General features: G+C 36.8%; 1 protein-coding gene across 1 annotated transcript in view; it reads right to left on the bottom strand.

Annotated features, from left to right (window-relative positions):
- The window catches only part of SYNE1 (spectrin repeat containing nuclear envelope protein 1), a 279,385-nt gene that overhangs the window by 99,108 nt on the left and 161,910 nt on the right, over positions 1-18,367 (bottom strand). The window contains exons 75-87 of the mRNA XM_053974692.1: positions 15,909-18,069; positions 15,396-15,733; positions 14,590-14,734; positions 13,385-13,603; positions 12,264-12,526; positions 10,580-10,745; positions 10,189-10,344; positions 9,813-9,965; positions 7,246-7,428; positions 5,639-5,776; positions 4,178-4,363; positions 3,357-3,479; positions 1,059-1,245 (exon numbers count right to left, since the gene is read on the bottom strand). Coding sequence (XP_053830667.1) covers positions 1,059-1,245; positions 3,357-3,479; positions 4,178-4,363; positions 5,639-5,776; positions 7,246-7,428; positions 9,813-9,965; positions 10,189-10,344; positions 10,580-10,745; positions 12,264-12,526; positions 13,385-13,603; positions 14,590-14,734; positions 15,396-15,733; positions 15,909-18,069 — 4,418 coding nt within the window. The remainder of the gene's footprint in view (positions 1-1,058; positions 1,246-3,356; positions 3,480-4,177; positions 4,364-5,638; positions 5,777-7,245; positions 7,429-9,812; positions 9,966-10,188; positions 10,345-10,579; positions 10,746-12,263; positions 12,527-13,384; positions 13,604-14,589; positions 14,735-15,395; positions 15,734-15,908; positions 18,070-18,367) is intronic.

Genomic DNA, 18,367 nt, shown 5'->3' with positions numbered 1-18,367 from the left:
AACCCACAGTCCACATAACATGATATTTTAGATTTCTGATGTAAGGTGCTGTAACTTCTGATTCCAACAAGTACCTGAACCAAACACACCTACAAGAAGATAGACTTGCTTAGTCTCATGGTTTTATTATAAAGCATTTTCATCTGCTTTTTCACTTCAGGTGTTCATTTGTGACTAAAAGAAAAGCTTAGATATTATAGAAAATACAACTGGGAAATGATTATGAAGATTGATTCAGATAATCTTCCTACCAATGTAGTATCAGTTCTTTCTATCATAAATGCATGAGCAGTTTGTCTAACCTATTTTTAAAATTTTCAGTGTGACATTGAAACCTTTCCTGTATTTAAGTATCATTTAATATCCTTAATCATCAAAAGTCTCTTCTGTTACCAAACTTGAAACTTTATAGTTGCACCCTTGCCTATGGAATATGCAAGGTATATTCTATCACTAAATAGCAGAGAAGTCCTATCACTAAATAGCAGAGAAGAAAAGCTTATTCTCTTCTTTGGAAATACCTTTTACATGTTTAATTATAAATCCAAAAAATCAAACAACATCTAATTTACTTGTACTTAGCAAAACTTGAAAATACAAATTTAATAGATATTGAATGATTCCAAAATCAGAAAACAAATATATATAAACTATAAATAAAGAGAATAAAAATAATTATTTTTATACCACAGTGAATTAACTCAATAGTTTTTATGCAATCTTCAGAAGCAGCTGATGTTATAATGTTATATAAATTTTATTAATTGATTTTATATCTTATAAAATTAACCTGCATACAACTGTATATTAGGTAATCCTAACAGCATTACAAAAGTCATAGCAATATCAGGGAGAGAACTTAAGTGAGAGTCTGATGAGTAAATCAACAATTGACATGGTCATGAATATTAAATTCAGGAATAACTGAGACTAGTGGGAAAATTCCTAATGGTGCTACAGAACAGAGGAATGCACAGAGATATGAAATTCTATGTTTTCATCACAACTTGTATGTCGCTGTTCAAGCTCCTCTGAGTGGTTCTGGGATGGAGTTGCACTTGCCTGCATGATGTTGCACTGCTGGATGGCCGTGTGCTGCAGGCGGCTGGCCTCCTCCTGCAGCCGCAGGGCACTGTGGCACATGGGCAGGCTGGTGACCACCTCCTCAGGGATCCTCAGGGCACTCTGGCAGTCCTGTACTGCCTGAACTTTTGGCTTCAGTGACTCCATCTCAGACAACAGATGCTAGAAACAAAGTCAGTGCCACAATAAACCAATTTTTCAGAACTCCCAGAGCATTTCATGCAGACAAAGAAAAATAATGGTGCATTCACGAAATAAAAGACAAAAATTATTATCTATTTTCTAAATTGCATATAATTAGAAACACTTTCTCTGGAGTTGCTCATTGTGAGATGAGAATAATGATGATTTAAGCAAAAAGCCCATTACTAGATATAAAAATAAAAAATTAAAAAGCATAGTAGTACCTATTTCTAAGTGTCCAAATAAAAAAATACTTATATTAACAGATTTGAGAAAATAGATTTACAAACTCCACAAATTAAAGGAGCACAAGAGTAATTTATATATGTATCTCAGTATTAAAACCTGAGTGGAACTCCTTGCTGGGACACAGAAGGACATTTTCAAAACAGCACATGAATCTTATTGTATCCACAACTTTTCTTTGAAATTACAAACCATAGCTGAAAATGTTGCTTAAAATTCAAAAAGCAACCAAACAGAAAGGAACAAAGCTACACAGAAACTTTTTTTCTTTGAATAATCACAAGCTGTATGCCTTTGTGAGAAGTGCCTATTCCATACAAGATGTCCATTCAAGCTGTCTGTTCATATGCATGAGAAGGGTCTAAATGCAATGGTTGGAAAATAGATTTGATCACTGTTATTTTTATCTACATTGATGAGTTTAATGTATGTACAGATATGAAAAAAAAAAAAAAAAGGAAAAGGCAAAGTTGATAAAAAGGGCCTTAGCACATTAGAATAATATTTTAGATTCAATAGATATAAATCAGCTGGACAATGAGGCAAACAGGGATAGAGAATTTGGTTATCTCCCTTCCCCTATTCCACAAGCAGAATGATAGCTAAGTGGGTCTCAAGTGCATCCTGATGAGAGGATTGTGGTTTGGTTTGTATTTTTGCAGTTTCATGACTTACGGTGGATAATCTAACCAGAGTTTTGGTATAATGACCTATTCCTCAGGCAGCACAGGTGGGGCCTCTCTGTCAGAGCCCATACTGCTGGCAAAGGGTGTCTCTATTGCTCAATCAGCACCCAGAGGCACCCTGGGGGCTATGTGCCAGCCAGGCACTTTCCAACGTCCCCTCTCTGGTCTGGTGAAACAGGTGGGCAGGGGCTACAGCCCCTTTCTGTACAAAAGAAAGTTGTATTGTGAGATCTGCTAGAGCCAGGACAAAGAACATGCATAAAACCCAGTGTAAACTCCATGTTCCTTTCTTCTTATGGTGGGTGATGTGTTTCACTTACACTCTTCAAGGCCACATTCCGAAATCTGTTTGCAAGTCCCCAGAATAAAGACTGCATATTTTAATGAAAATGAAAAGCTATGCAAATTTACCTTTCTTCCATATGTTTTTCTGCAGATTTTAATCCTACAGAGAACCTGCTGACATCCAGTTTTTACTGGCAGACTGAGACAGTTAAATCTCCATATTAATTTGCAGAATGAAACATGTCTTGAGAAACTCAGAAAGCTATAACTTGCCTTATTTCTCCTTTTAAGAGACTGAGACCAAAACTAACAAACTGATAAATCTCCATAGCAGATCAAATGCAATAGAAAAAGCCACAGTATCTTATGGAGGTAATTCAACTAAGCATACAAAATGTAACTGGGCTTAACAAAACCTGAATTGTCTCCTAGTGGTCCAGATTATTATTGAAGCTGGCAACAAACTATATAATTGCATCTCTATCTGTAAAATAATGATAACAATCTTGACTTCCTTTTGAAATACTTTAAGAACCTCTTGACCATAAGCACTAGATAAGAATTGGGCTTTATAACAATTATAAATTGATTAATAGATATGGATTAAATTAATATGGATTAAATGGATTGGATGCACACTTCTCAGAATGGCATCAATCTAAGAACGGGCTCATAAAGAATTATACTTCAACCATTCCCTCTGAGGGAATGATTCTTTTCACTCCATCCCTTATTTCCTTGGCAGTAATTTGGGGCTACACTCTGAAACAGTGACACACCTAAGAAACACAAAAATCGGTCTCATCAACACTCATTATCCTTTGTGTAAGATCACATTATTCAAACGCTAACTTTGAGGTCCTGGTCTTTTACCTGTCTGTGAGAAAGTTGCTCTTTTAAGCTCAAATGCCCGAGCTCTGGAGACGTCAGTGTGGCTTGGGCTTGCTCCAAAGCAGCCTGTAGGGCTCTCAGCTCAATTTCAAATTTCTTCATATCCTGTAACACATTTGATTCAGGGATGAATAACAGGAAAAATAGAAATCACTATAAATATATCTGTGTGGATTTTGCGGGTACATCCCCCTTACATACAGTGCAAAAAACAACTCATAGTTTTGACAGTTCATTTAAAATATTTAAAATATTAGATAAAAATACCAGTCGTATTACGGTCTAGAAAAGGATTGCAAAGGCATAGTTATTCTTTTAAGTACTTCAATCTCAAATGCAGCATATACATTATAAAACTGAAAAAGCATGTTCATTCTTTTCATTGCACTCCCTTGTAGAGGTAGGCCTTACACTATGGAATTCTGGTCTGGTCCAGTACTGATCTAAATTAATAAAAAACAGTGCTTAGATATCATTTAAGAGAAGAATAAAGGAAACAGCAGAACATAAGTGTAAACAAATACACTTCTCAAGTATCTAAATATAGGTGCTCAGTGCTATTTGAGACTCACCATTACCCCAAATCCAGAAAGGGCACTTAGAGCAGGACCTGCAGAAATCTTGTGCCCATCTTAGTCAGCACCTGAAGGCAGCATCTCAAACAGTGCAAGAAACCTGACTTCAGGCAACAAAGTCATGCCCTGTACAGACCACAAATTATCTTCACTGCTAATAATCTCAGTAGTATGATGCATACATCACCCTAGATGCCAGCTAGCATTAGAAAAACTGCTTTCATTTACCTTGGCAGCATCTTGGAGGTTTGGTAGCTGCACTTTGATAACTTGCTGCAGTTCCTCCGTGCGCCGCCCCAGTTCCAGCACTTGCTGTGACATCCCTTCAGTACAGTAGACACTTGCCAGGTAATCAATCCTCTCACTCATGGCCTCAAGATCACCGTGAATCTCTCCAGACTCATCAAGAATGCTCTAGATGGAGATACAGACAAATGGAATGTCCGGTTTGAGACTCAATGACACGTATCTTTTAAGTATATTGTTCTGCAAACTCTTCAATCTATACATATTCATGAGCATATGATTAAGTTCCACTGATTTCCCGCAAGGCTTAGGCAATATGCTTAGTTCTGATGGTCTGCTGAAGTGCTTCAGCTTATAGAGACTGGGAAACAAAGGATTAAGTAATGAAGCTTCAGCAGCTATAGTCATCGACACATTAATTTTAGTGTTTTGCTATACACACTTGTGTGTAAAAATATAATATATGCAATCCATGGAGAAGATTTGTCCTGGAAGCCTCATATACCTAACAGAAAGTAGCAGAAAGCACTTGGGTGCGGTGTTCTAGCAGGGCAGGAGTCGTTAATGCTGCCTAAAAAAATCACTGCCAAGGCATTGTGTGGGATGGCATTGGTTAAGCCTGTATCATCAGATTTTGAAGCAAGGAAAAAGCCATAGCAAAACCAAACCAGAAATTCTGACTTCAGCTTCCTCAGGATAAATTGCGTGGAAGCTCCTATTCAGAATACAAAGTGTGACATACTACCCTGCACTTATGTACAAGAATGCAGCTGACAATTAAGTAATGTATATATAACATTGGTATTAGTGATACATTATTATGATGCCATGATTTCTTTCACATGGCCGTGTAACACCAGGCAAGCTTGAACCTCATCAAAATGTTTCGCTGATCTCACACACACATTCTACACACAGACACACAGAGAACAAATTGCACAATTACAGGGACAGCAAATTACTCTGATATGAAATGTTCAGGAAGAGATTTGAAGAAACTCTTCCATTAGGTATCAGTTTGAGAATATTTGGTATAAAACTCATTAGATAAGAAGAAAGGCTATTCCAGTTTAGCATAATGGAGAAAGGAAAAAAGCCCAAACTAAAAATTGTGTTTGATGAACTAAAGATTTAGAGTATGAGCTGCAATAAGGTGCTTGGTGTGATAGAATCACAGTGTGCAGATACACTATTCAGCCAAAAGCCTCTATGAAACCAAATGACTTGAGTAACATGAAGATCAACTTTGAATCATACGTTTTTATTCTACAACATATCTTTATTTCAGTTTTCAAAACAATTGTCCAAAATCAATTAATCATTTTTAAGGCTTGGGAGAACAGTCAAAGAAATCTAGCACTTTAGGAGGAAGTAGAACTCCATTGCTTTGATAATAACTTAATATATACACTGCCTTTTAAATGTCATAGGTCACATAATCACCTGGTAGGCTTTAAACTGATCACGAAGCTGAGAGGAAGAATTCCATGTTATACTACCATGCACTAGGATATTTGCTTTCTCAATCCATTTCAATATGAACTCCAGCATCTCATTGTATTCTTCCAAGTGTGAAGCAGCCTAGATGAAAGAAAAATTCACTTAAGCCTAAGATGGAATTTTGTATAATTCTTGGAGGATGAAAAAACTAATTTTATTTCCTTTATTGTTGTAACCTGGGGATCATTTTAACAACTTTTCCTTCCTATATTATATAAGTCATTTTCTTATGTATTTATGGAGTTAAAATAGGTATGTTTTCATACCTAGGTAAGATTATGTGTTTTGGGGAAAAAAAGGCACTATACGAATGTAGGTCACACTGTGAGAGTCCATTGATGCTCAAATATATCCCTAGAGGGTACACTCCCTGTGCATATTTCAGCCTCGCATGTAAGTACCAAAATACCTCCTCTTTCGGTTTCTGGCTCAATTTCTTGTTTTGATATGTCTCTTTCCATTACATCCTCCAAATCACCCTTTTTTTTTTTTTTTTTTTACAGTCTGCTTTGTCCACTCAGTCTGCTATATTTCCAAAAAACTAAATGTTGCACAATTTCAAAATACAGGACAAAATTTCTGCTTTCTGATTAATCTAATTTCTATTTAGCAAAGTAGTCATAAGCTCCAGTTTTCTTTTCAGCAGGAATAATTTCATTGATGTTCATGAATTTCCTCCTTATAAAGGATGGATCAAATCCAAGGTGACCAAACAGTATTTGCAAGCAGTTTCCAATACCTATAATTTTTTATGATAAGTGGATTTTTTGATGCTGAACAAAAATATCCTAATGTTAAATCTCTTTACCAAATACCTTTGACTGAGTTCTTACTTTGATAATAATTTTCTATCTCTTATTAAAAACAATTTTTCAGAGGAAACTGAAAATAATATTTTGAATTTTTCTTCTGGAAGCGAATTCATACATGCAGAAAGGAGAACTCATAATTTATCAGGGTATTGATGGCAGAACCATAGAAAATCCATTTATTTGCTTTTAGCTAGAGGTTTTTGGGGATAAGGACAATTAAGAAAAAAAGGAGAAAGAATTTCAGAGACTTTGAACCACAGGGGATGCATCTTTATGAACGCCAAAATATTGCATAAATATTATGCATTATCAGGGCCATTGTATATAGGCTTTTCTACTGAATGTACAAGTTATAGTCACCCTCTATGGATTGGGATTAGAGCAAAATATTTTTTTTTAACTTTTGTTTTTAATGTTGCAAATATAGACAACAGTGACAAGACAGAGACCCTGAGAAGCACAATGAGGTGCTATTTCCAGGCATGCTACTGTTTGTGAGATCTACAATTTTTTAGGGCACCAAAGGAATCAAACAGCAGGTGACTCATGCAAGAGGGTGTTAAAGCAGCATCTGAGAATTATATCTCCCTCTGATTTGACCTGTGTCTCTTTGGAATGTGATGCAAGGCCTGACTAATAATAGGCAGATGTCTAGCATATTTCCAGGAAAATAAATGAGATGTTTGCATGCTGCCTCTGGTTCCAAGAGGAAACAGCAGAAAGGATTTAAGGTCATACCTGACTGAGCTTGGCTGCTCTGTACTCAGCCTGCCGTATGGTCTGCTGGTGCAGTGCACTGAGTTTCCCTATCCTGTTAGCCAGCTGCTTAGCCAGGGGTATGTTCTGCTCTGCAAAGTCCTGGACTGATGCATCTAACTCCAACAGCTTTATATTGCAGCTGTCCAACTCGTCACCAAGGATCTAGGCAGAAAAACAATAAAATCAGTGATCCAGGAAGTGTTAGTTTTTTGGTTGATTATTTCTAGTTCAATTTGCAACTTTTATAGCTTGTCCAAAGTCTCCATAGTTTTTTTTCCATTTTTAAGCAGGAAAGCAGAACAGCAGGACATTTGGTCATCTCTTAAGTATGTGCCATTACTCTTTTTCCTCTGACTTCCTGGCTGAAATGGATAACCGTTTCCCTGCTGTAGCCAAAGACTGAGTCACTTCAGTGTAGCATTAACTGTTCTCAGGCATCTTTCTGTGTTTGTTTCTGAAATGAATTGTCAGAACAGACTGTCATGACAAGGATTTTTGTTTTTTTGGAAAAGGGGTTTGTTTTATTGCTGTCTTAAAATATAAGTTTATAAACTCATAAAAATGTGGTTACTCATTAATGGACTATGAAAACTTTTAATTTTAATTTGAAACTTGCATTTTCATAGCATGATCTTGATGCAGGAGCAGTCTGATTGTGCTAGAGTGTTTCAATAGAAACACAATTTAAAATCAATTTTTTCTACCATAGTCACAGATATTTTGTAAAGGTAGACTAAAATTTTTTCAAGTTTCTCATAGATTTAAAGCATATTCTTGGGCTACAGTTTCTTGAGAAGAGAGAGGCTACTGGTTATCTTTGTATTTGTTTTTTATATACAAGGTGTTAAAAACTCTTATTTTTTTGTAACATAAAAAAAAAAGTCACAGAATCATAGAACAGGTGAGGTTGGAAGGGACCATAGTGGGTCATCTCGTCCAACCTCCCTGTTCAAGCAGGGCCACCTTAGGGCACGTGGCACAGGATTGTGTCCAGATGGTTCTTGAGTATCTCCAGTGAGGGAGTCTCTACAACCTCTCTGGGCAACCTGCTGCAGTGCACAGACAGTGCACTGCAAAGGAGTTCTTCCTCATTCTCAGGTGGAACTTCCTGCGCATCAGTTTCTGCCCACTGCCTCTTGTCCCACTGCTAGGACAAACGCCCTAGCTTCTCTCCAATTATTTCTACAAATTTGAACTGCAATCATTCAGAACACTGCTACAGGTGCTTCAAGAAGTGACTTCAAGTTCTTCAGGTTAGGGCTGTCCTGGCAGACACACTTCAGAGTGCAAGTTACGATCAATCGTTATGATAAATCAGTATTATTCCACAAATTTGGAGACGTAACTGTCTACATGTAGACACAAAGACAGATGTTAAACTGCTTATCTAAATACAAAGACACACACATTACATCAAGCATAAATAAATGTATTTACTACAGATATGCAGAATTTATATGCTGTTTGTGAAAGAAGGATCCATTTGACTTGAGACACATGGATTTAAAACAGATTTTTATTTTATTTTTTCACAATCTGTTTCAATGTTAATATAAAAATATTTACTGCTATAACCAAAGCCAACCCAGTCGCAAGAGTATCAGCTAAATGCTAACATAAAAGCAGTTGGAACATTACTACATCTCCAGTGACAGAGAGTTTTAATTTATGCAACATAAGAAAGCAGATTTCACTGGCTTTCTGCTTTCTTACTGAAATCAAGGAGATACACTAGGAATATAGTTTAGTGACAGTTCCTACAAAGCAAACAGTATTTTGGAACATCTTGAGCATCTCATGAAAATAAACAGGTAATTTATGACATACCAGTCATGCTAAATCTTCTCCTGTTTTGTATGCTTTGCTTAATTTCAGACAGTAATTTGGTCAAGTTTATCTTTGCCTAGTTAAAATAACAAACCAACAAAAAAGCCCCCCAAACCTTCAGCCAACCCCATTTCCATCTCTCTTCCCCCCAAAATCCCTTACTCTCATATGGTAATCCTAATTTGGCCATTACACTTCAGTACAGATGATTTTTTCTGAGTGTGGCACATACCTAAGACTAAGAAAACCTTCAAAAAGAACCAACAATCCTTTGCACTACTCTTAATTGCATGAGTAGTACTTTACCTCATTGTTGAACCAAATTATGTGGGATGGGCTACAAGTAAAATTCTATTGATCTATTTATCATAAAGATTGATCTTTTCAGTACAGACAAGAACAAGGAGCAGTTTGAAAGTTCCTCAGGCTTTCCCAGATTGGAGTCATACTCATTATTGAAAAGTAACTGTGAAATTTTGTCCATCTGACTTTAACATTCAGCTCCTTCCTCCAAATTCTGTTACCTGTGTGGGCTGGTTTGCAAAGAATATAGTTTTAAAAATCTCATCAGTCAACCCTTATTTCTGTATAATTCTTCTGTTGAACTACACTAAAAAACTATGTCCTGAAAATCTTCACAAACAACATCTTGGTATGAAGTGAATGTCCCAATTAAGAAAAATTTATGGCATAACCACATAAGGAAAGCCTTGTCTTACCTTTTGTTCAAGTTTAGCTTGTGTTATATCATTTGTTTTCTTTTTCAGTTTGGAAAGAATGGTATTTAGTTCATTTGCTATCCCCTGGATTTTCTGATCAAACTCTTGATTCAATGTTTTGATTTGCTGAGTTTCTCTTTCTTTGTTTTGAATCTGTCAACAATAAGAATTAAATTCAATAATCAGAAATCACTCGTCCTTAAAGGAAATTAACTTTCATTCATTTTAATTTCACCCCATTAATTTCACTTTAATTCAAAGGATGAAGGTAATAAAACTATTCTGCGTTGCCATGGTTTGGCCACAGCAGGATACCAAGCTATACAGCCCCAAGAAAGGCTATAGATCTGTCTGGCACTTATCTACTGCACTTTACCTGATCCTGCACAGTTACGAGGGCCAGTCCAACTTCTGCTAAATGAAGAGAGAGTTCAGAAGGCAAAATGGTATAAAGCCCCAAGTATTTATTCTGTTGCTGTTCAGCCAGTTTTTCAACAGCCTGGCGATGACTAGTAGCTTCACCAAAGAGAGACTAATGACAGAAAAACAGTATTAAGAACAATGAGAATACATCTTAAATATCTTTAAAATAAAATATCACAGTCAATCATCTGCTTCATGCTTTATGAATTTGTGTAGTGGGTTACTAAAAATCTCATTAATATTATCTAATTTGAATTTGTGGTGGTTTTGAAACTATTAACATTCACTAGCAGATTAAAATGAAGATAAATATTGTGATTTAGAAGTTGACAAATGTGGCCTACCTGCAGCTCCTGAAGTTGAATGTCCACTTCTGCATCAGGGCTTAATAAATATTCTTTTGTTTCCTGGATCCAGGACTTCACAATATTAATCTCTGCTTCAACCTCCTCACGCTCCTTCAGTTCCTGTTTCACCATTTTCATGCCTTTTTTAACTTTCTGCTGCATACTTCAGAAAGAAAGAAACAATAACTACTTGTGAAGAATTAAGTAATGTCTAAAAACACTACTTTGGTCAAAAAATACTGGACAATAAAGACAATGATTAAGAGCACCACAGCCAGAGAAATAAATTTAAATAAATTTTTCATGTCTGTTCTTTGGCTTTACGTGTTTGGACATCAAGCACATAATTCTTTTGAAAAAATGCTAATGTATACAACAGAGATCCGTACATCTGAGCTCATCACCACAGACTTCCCTGATTGTGAGTAGAGGAAACAGGCAATTGCAGGGCATGAATTAGGATTATTCATTGTCATTCCAAAAAAACTTTTTAAAATAGGTCAGAAAAACTGTATCCTACACTTGTTTATTTCTCTACACCAATTAGAGAGCAAGGCTTAACCTGCTCTGATATTGATATCTAAAATGTAAAATAACATGAGATAAATTCCACTCCTATTGGTGAGATTTGCATTGGCAGAATACTTAGGATAAATTATGGATCAAGCATCTGAACATGTCCTATTTCAACACTTTCACTAAGACAGAATTTCTGCACTTTCTTCAAGAACTTGGATATCCTGTAAAAAATTACACCTCTGTGAAAGTTCTATTGGACTACTTGTAGCACTTATACATGTGACATGGATATTGACATATTTCATTTATATTTGCATAACCTTGTATAGATGAATCATGCCTTATTTACATGAGCAGGAAGTCATCACAGACCCTGTATCTTAGAAACAATTTTAAGTAAGTGAAAAATGGAATTATAAAAGTACTTACATCTACACATTTTCTACAGGGATTGCTATTCTACTATAATTATTTATAAACACACACAATAAACTTTGCACAGGCTTGGCGCAGGGTTTACAATTTTGTCATTTCTCATTTCTCCTTGTCTTCTGACCATGGAGATCCACTTAATGGTATCTTAGTGTAGTTAAGAGGTAGAGATTTGTCTTAAAAGTTAATATAAAACTTCCTGTTTTCTACATGACAGGGAGATGTTTTTGATTTAGATAAACATTTGCATAGCCTCAAGGTGAAAAAATTATGTTTTGTTTGCATATGCTCTACATTCCCCTGTAAATGTCATACAGGACCTACTTTTGGTACCTAAGTGCTTCAAACAAGGGAAACAAAGTGATAAACTAATCAAAAGAGGATACTAAAAGATAAATGATCACTGTTAATGTGAGAAACAATGGAAGTGTTTAAAATCATTTATAACTTTAATGCAGTTTATGCAGCTTTTATGTAAGTTAGTATTATGCAAGGCAAGAAATACTTACTCTAAAAGGCTTACTCTTTCTGAAGGAAATAAAAAATAATGGTAAAAAATGTATTTCAAGATTAATTAAAAGTAACTTTAAATTAAAACTGATGCTTATTTAAAAAAATAACCAATACTTATTTAGGCATGTTAATTGTTAATGATATAAAAATGATAAACTCTTAGTAATGAATTGCAAGGTATCATTTTTCTGCTGAATCTTTAAAAATATTTCCTTACTTGTGGCATCGATCTTGCATTGCTTTGATTTCTTGCATAACTGGTAGTTCCTTCTGAGATGGAGGCTTTATTTCCACATCCTGAAGCATGCTAACAGCATGCTGTTTGAGCAGGCCCAAAGACGACAGCTGGTGGTCCACTTCCACCAGGAAACTGCCGTGGTAATCCAGGAGTTCCAGGAGCTCTGTCTTGGATGCCTTTTCCACTGAGCTTTCTGGTAAGCGACCTTGTAGCTGATCTATAGCTATGGTGGCTTTCTGAATCTATGGAATGAGATGCAGTTTTGTCAATAATAAGATTACAAAAGAAGCTAGTACAACTGACACTGAAAGGTGCTAGACGCAGTGCTGTACATTTAGATTCTATAAAATTGTTGTGGTACAGGATTTGTGCTCTACTGTGCCAGATCCATTGCTCTTCACAGGGGATTAGCACTTGCTAAGGGATTATTTTTTTGTCCAGTTATGGGTGTCTTCTTCAGCATTTATTATATTTATTGCCATAGGAACTAGAGCTCTACCTTGGGGTATCCATATTTGGCACAAGTCATGCATTCAACAAAATTATTCTCCTCATTCCTAGGGAACCTGCTATCTGGGCATGAATAATGGACAATGACAAATAAAAAGAGTAAGGTAGAATATAAGGGGAAAAAAGAGACATATGATCAATAAGCAGTGACAGGCAATATCCTCACTGCTTATATTTAAAAGGAGCAACTTCATATTCTTCAGAGAAAAAAAAAGAAGAAAAAAGAAAGAGAGAAAAAAAGAGAGAAAAGAGAGAAAAAAGAGAGAAGAAAGAGAAGAAGAAAGAAAAAAAAGAGGTTAACATAATCAAGAATAGAATATCTGAGGAAAAGAAATAGAGAAGAAGAATCTAATGAACCACTAGAAACCAAAACAACTCTGTATGTACTATACATGAATGCATTGAGAAGAACAGTCCAAACTTTGGAGGCAAGGATTCTAAACTTGGATCGTTCAGCTGAGTTTTTCTGAACTGAGGTAAAAAAACAGTTATTCCTGCTATCAGTTTTCTCTACTGCAAGATGATTAATAAGGCAGCATAATGAGTGAAAACCCATGTATAAGGGAGGATTTACCAAGACTAGAATTTACCTTATCATTAAAACCCTTCCATTCCTGCACTGCATCTTCCAAAATTTTCTCTTGTTCCTGGGCTACATTCCGGAGCCGTGTCCAGCGCTGCCAAACCGCTGTCATGGATCTACTTATAGATGCCTTACTGGCATCATTGCTGATTTTTTCCAGCTGCGAAGCCTTTTCTTCTAGGTCTGTGGTCTTCTCATGGAAAGAATTCACTATGGACACAAGAGTCTGAAAAAGCAAAAATAAGGACTGTTTTCCTTTTCCACAAGACAACTCATTAGTATTCATCATGCAGGTATGTGCACCACCCCCATCCACTGCTGATGAAGAGGAGATATTGTATTTCGAGTGAGGTGGCTAGGTCTCACTTTATTTCTCATAGGCAATATATTAGCTATAGCTGCTTGGTCCAAAATGCAAGCTTCTGGAAGCAGCAGAAATCTGCTGTAATCAGCTTTTCTCTTCCTTGATAACCCCTCAAGAGGGATGAAAATAAGCATTCAGGGTTATTCTCCTAGCAAAGACTGACTTCTAACAGTCTAAAAATGAAATAATCAATTCAGGCATTTAAGTGTACATTTATGTCCTGTTTAACAACTTTTTAAATGTCCAAGGATTTGAGGACACACTCATGAACCTGGCAGACATGACATTACTCTTAGGGGAGATTCTTGATTTCACAAGACACAACTGACAGCATGTCTGAAGTGTTACTGACTGTCTATATTAAGGCAACTGACTAGTACGCTAAACACGAGAAAGTAAGTTTTTTTAAGCTATATTTCTTGCTTTTAGTCTAAACAAGAGTTAATATTAAACTCCAGCTCTTCCTGTCCTAGTAAACTCTTCCTGTCCTGTTCCATGATCAAAAGTAGGATGTTTCTATTGATCTGAGTTGCTTGAAGGGTATGTAATTTGGGGTTCACAGACCCATGGCTTTTAGGAACCTCCTGACTCTGCACCTCTCTACAGTCATAGGCACATAAACAGACAACAAGCTGAAAAGTGATTAAAGATATCTGTCTTGGTAACCCCACAAATAAAATGTATATTTTGCACAGCACTAAACATGTCTTGGTGTGTTATGACACAGTTAAGTGCTATAGGTAAAGACCTAAAAACTCAAATTCATGTTATTACAGGTAGGGACCTATACATTATACATTCATTTTCACTTGAAAGAGAAGGATTTCATGCAATTATCAGTACCTTACCTTATGTGTTAGCAATTTCTCTTCTGCTTCATGACAAGAAGCAGCTTTAGCTACTGAAAATTCAGATAATTTTTTCTCAGCGTCATTCATCACTTCAATCACCTTCTGCCTTGATGTCTGGTACTCCTGCCACTCAGAAGCACACCTTAAACAAATACAGTTCCAGAAAGAAAAACTCAATGCTATATAAAAACATTTGAAAATCAGAAATATTATTGCACCTAGTTTTTAATGCAACTGCTTAGTTTTGCTGTTACACAGTATTTTCCAAGAAAAAGATTATTGGGAAACTGCATACACAGAAGCATATGCTCCTTATTTTCAGCTATGCCTTACAGAAAACACAGCTGAGCAGTAGCCCTCATTTGACTTTTCCTCAGAGACTGCCTGTGTTGTGGTTTAACCTACCCAAACTTATGGGATTCAGAACATTCAAGAATAATAAGAAACATAATTAAGCTTGTTAAAAAGGTATTTCCTTTTAGTTCAAAATGTCTGCTTCAATTTCATTTGTTTCTGTGTATATCCTCTGTCAGGTGAAATTATTCTGTACTCTTCTTTTCTGTGCTGTTCCAAGCTTAATATCATTCTACCAGAGCTCCTTTAAGATCACACAACTAGTCAGTCAAGGGCAGAAAAGAAAGAAGAATCCAAAAGCTCTGAATCCCCAATATCCACTTCTCTCAAAAGCAGCACAAATATTTAAAAACTTCAATTAATGTTCTGATTCTTTCTTTCATTATCAACAAGGTGATCTTAAAATGAAGAAAGAGAAGAAAAAATACAATAAAAAAGAAAGAATATACCTTTGTAACTGCTCTTGTTGGGTTTTGGCTTCTTGCTCTGTCCCTTTGGCCTTTTCCTCTAGTGCAGCTACATTCTGCACCAGCTGTTCACTTGCTGTGGCTTGTAAAAAGGGCTCTATCTCAGACACAAGGCCTTGTAACACTTTCAAATGATCCTTAAACTGACTTTCTGTGCTGAAAAATTCAACATGGTTCCTTAGATTCTCCTCAGAGTTCTCAACATCTAGACCATTTCTTGCTAACTGTAGAAATTCCTGAGCATCTTCCAGCCAGTCATTTGCTATCTGCATCACTTGGTAGTACCTTTGGCAGAGGCTATACGCTTTATTCAAGTTAGCCTGAAATAAAAGGGAGAGTCACAAACATTACATCACAGTAACCTTTGTAATTTAAAAAAACGTACAGTAGGATTACTAAAATGAGTTTTTTTTGTGGTGATTGTAAAGATCAAGCCATAGAGCCGTCTTTTTCAGCTTTGTGACTGAAAAACTAATGATGTTTTGGGTGACTAACCTGTCTCACATGTATAGCTTCTTGAACTTCAGCATCAAGTTCTGCCAGCTCAGCAAGAGTGTTTTCCAGGTCAGCAGGTATCAGCTCCTTTGCTTTCATGTAGCGCTCTTTCTCTTTATTGCTCAGTGCATTCATTATTCTGAGGCTCGACTGCACTTCTTCCTGATGAATCTGAACCTTTCGGATTTCTTCTTGGATGTTTTGCAGTTTGAGGTCCAAACTTAATGTTCCATTAAGTTCTGTTTTCACCCACCTCAACCATTCGAGTGAGCGGCAGATTTCTGTCTTGAAGTCAATGCTCTGCACAAGTCTGCTCTCACACTCCATCACTGTGTCAACAATGGCAGAATGCAAAGACTTCAGCTTCTCTTGCCAAACCTTAACTCGGTGGTTTGCAGTCTCATAAGCAGATGAGTCAACCTGAGGAGAAAGGACTTCTAGATGTTCAGTTATTCGTTTCAGAAGACTTCCTGAGTCTCTCAAGCTGCCCACCAGAGAATGGTATATTTTCAACTTTTCTTCTATTGGGAGAGTTTCTTCATTCACCTTAAACTGCTCCTTTTTCACTGTCTCTAGCTGTGCCTCAAACTGCATACACATCTTCTCATGCTCCTGGCATGCTTCTATTGTGTCGTCCAACAGGTTGATTTTCTGTTCTATTTGCCTCTTCAACTTGTGATATAGTGTGGCAAGTTTTAACATCTCATCTGGCTGCCAGGGCTGGCCAGTGCTTCGAAAAGCCTCCTTCTTCTGGTTCAGTTCATCCACTGCTGCAGCAAGGCTCATGGCTTCACCTAAGAGATCTCTGTAGGCTTGCTGGAGTGACACAGCTTCTTTGGCTGAAAGAGCAGCTGGAGCTTTGTCCATGTTAATAAACTGGTCTTCTAGCTCAGCCAGAGCTTTACTTGTCAACTCAATCAAAGAGGCGTACTCTTTTCTGGCATAAATTGCTTCCTGAACCTTATATAATTTTTCTTTTGCCAGAGCAGTGACCATATTGAATTGCTGAGGGAGACTGTTAAGTTTTTCATCTAGATAAGAATGATCCACTTCATTAAGTGATGGCAGGACTTCTTGGCCATCTCTTTGCAGTGCAAGTAGCAGATTTTCGTATTCTGGAGATTGCTCAAGAATCTGTTGATATTTTGCCAGCTGGCTGTATAACTCAGTGTTAGAATTCATTACATTGACTTCTGGGAATGTGACAATATCAGCTTGTTTTAGCCAATGGCAAGCTTTATCCAAATCTTCCTTGAAATATTTCCTGGAAACAATATTTTTCTCCAGTTCTAACAATCTCTGGTTACACTTTTGTAAAACAGTGTCATAGACATTCTGTAGTTCTTGCAGTTTACCTAACACCTCACTCTTCTCTTGATTTGTTGCTTCTTTCATTAAATCCCTTCCTTGAGCCCACAACCCTGTGACCTCATTTTGATAGGCCTTCAGATTAGCCTGGGTATTCTTACAAGTCCTGATCTGTTTATTCACATCTTCTGGCAAAAGACAAATATGTTCTGGAAACATCACTTTCTTCTCATGCTGGTGAATTTGGTTTGTAGCCTCAAAGATTGCCATGAGAAACTGTGTCTTTTCAGACAATGCTTTATTCAGGTGTTTTCTCCTCTGGCCAACCAGATCGCTGAGACAAGCCACATGGTGCTGTGCATCAGACAGTGTTTTCTGCAGTTCTTGCCTTTCATTGAGCCCTAGGTTGGTCATCACCCTGTCAGCATCCTTCACAAGCATTTTCAGAACAAGCTGTTTGGCTTCAAGCTCACTGCAAATGGTAAGATGATCCATGAGAAGACTTTGAGCCATATCTGGAGGAGGGCTCTGTTTAAGAGCTTCTGAGACACTAGGTTGCTGTTCCTCTGCCCATTCCATTAGTTCCTGAAATCTGGAATGCACCAAGCTGAGCTCTTCTAAGGTTGAAACAGAAACTTGAATTTTCCGTTTGACAAGGTCCTCCAGCTGAGTCCAGCGTTGTTCAAAATGACTAAATTGCTCCTTTACTAATTCTTTGTCATCAAGATTCAAGTGTTCTATCATCTTCTGCTTCTGATCTTTCAAATCTTCCAGAGCAAACCTCCTTTCCTGTAGTGCAATTGCCAGTTTTTGCAAAGCTTCAAGGTGCACATTTGTACTTTCAGCATCAGATCTGTTATCAAAAAGGATAAAAATGAGTTATTAGATCCTATTTCAGCACAGGCTTTTAAAAGAGGTCAGGATTAATTATATGCCCTCTAAATACTGATATCAATATGATATAAAGACCTACAGTTTTCAGAGTCACTTGAAGGTAGCAGCCTTGAACACTAATTTTAAAAATTTACAAATTTATTAGTTTCCCTTATGTCTCCTTTATGGTCATCAGGCTGACTATACACATTTACAGACAATACTGATTATATTGCACATATGAACAACAGCAAGTTGAGTGAATCTTTCTCCATGAC

This window comes from Vidua macroura, chromosome 3 (assembly GCF_024509145.1).
Source record: "Vidua macroura isolate BioBank_ID:100142 chromosome 3, ASM2450914v1, whole genome shotgun sequence".
Classification (NCBI taxonomy): Eukaryota; Metazoa; Chordata; class Aves; order Passeriformes; family Viduidae; genus Vidua; species Vidua macroura.
This window is presented reverse-complemented; position numbering and strand designations above follow the sequence as displayed.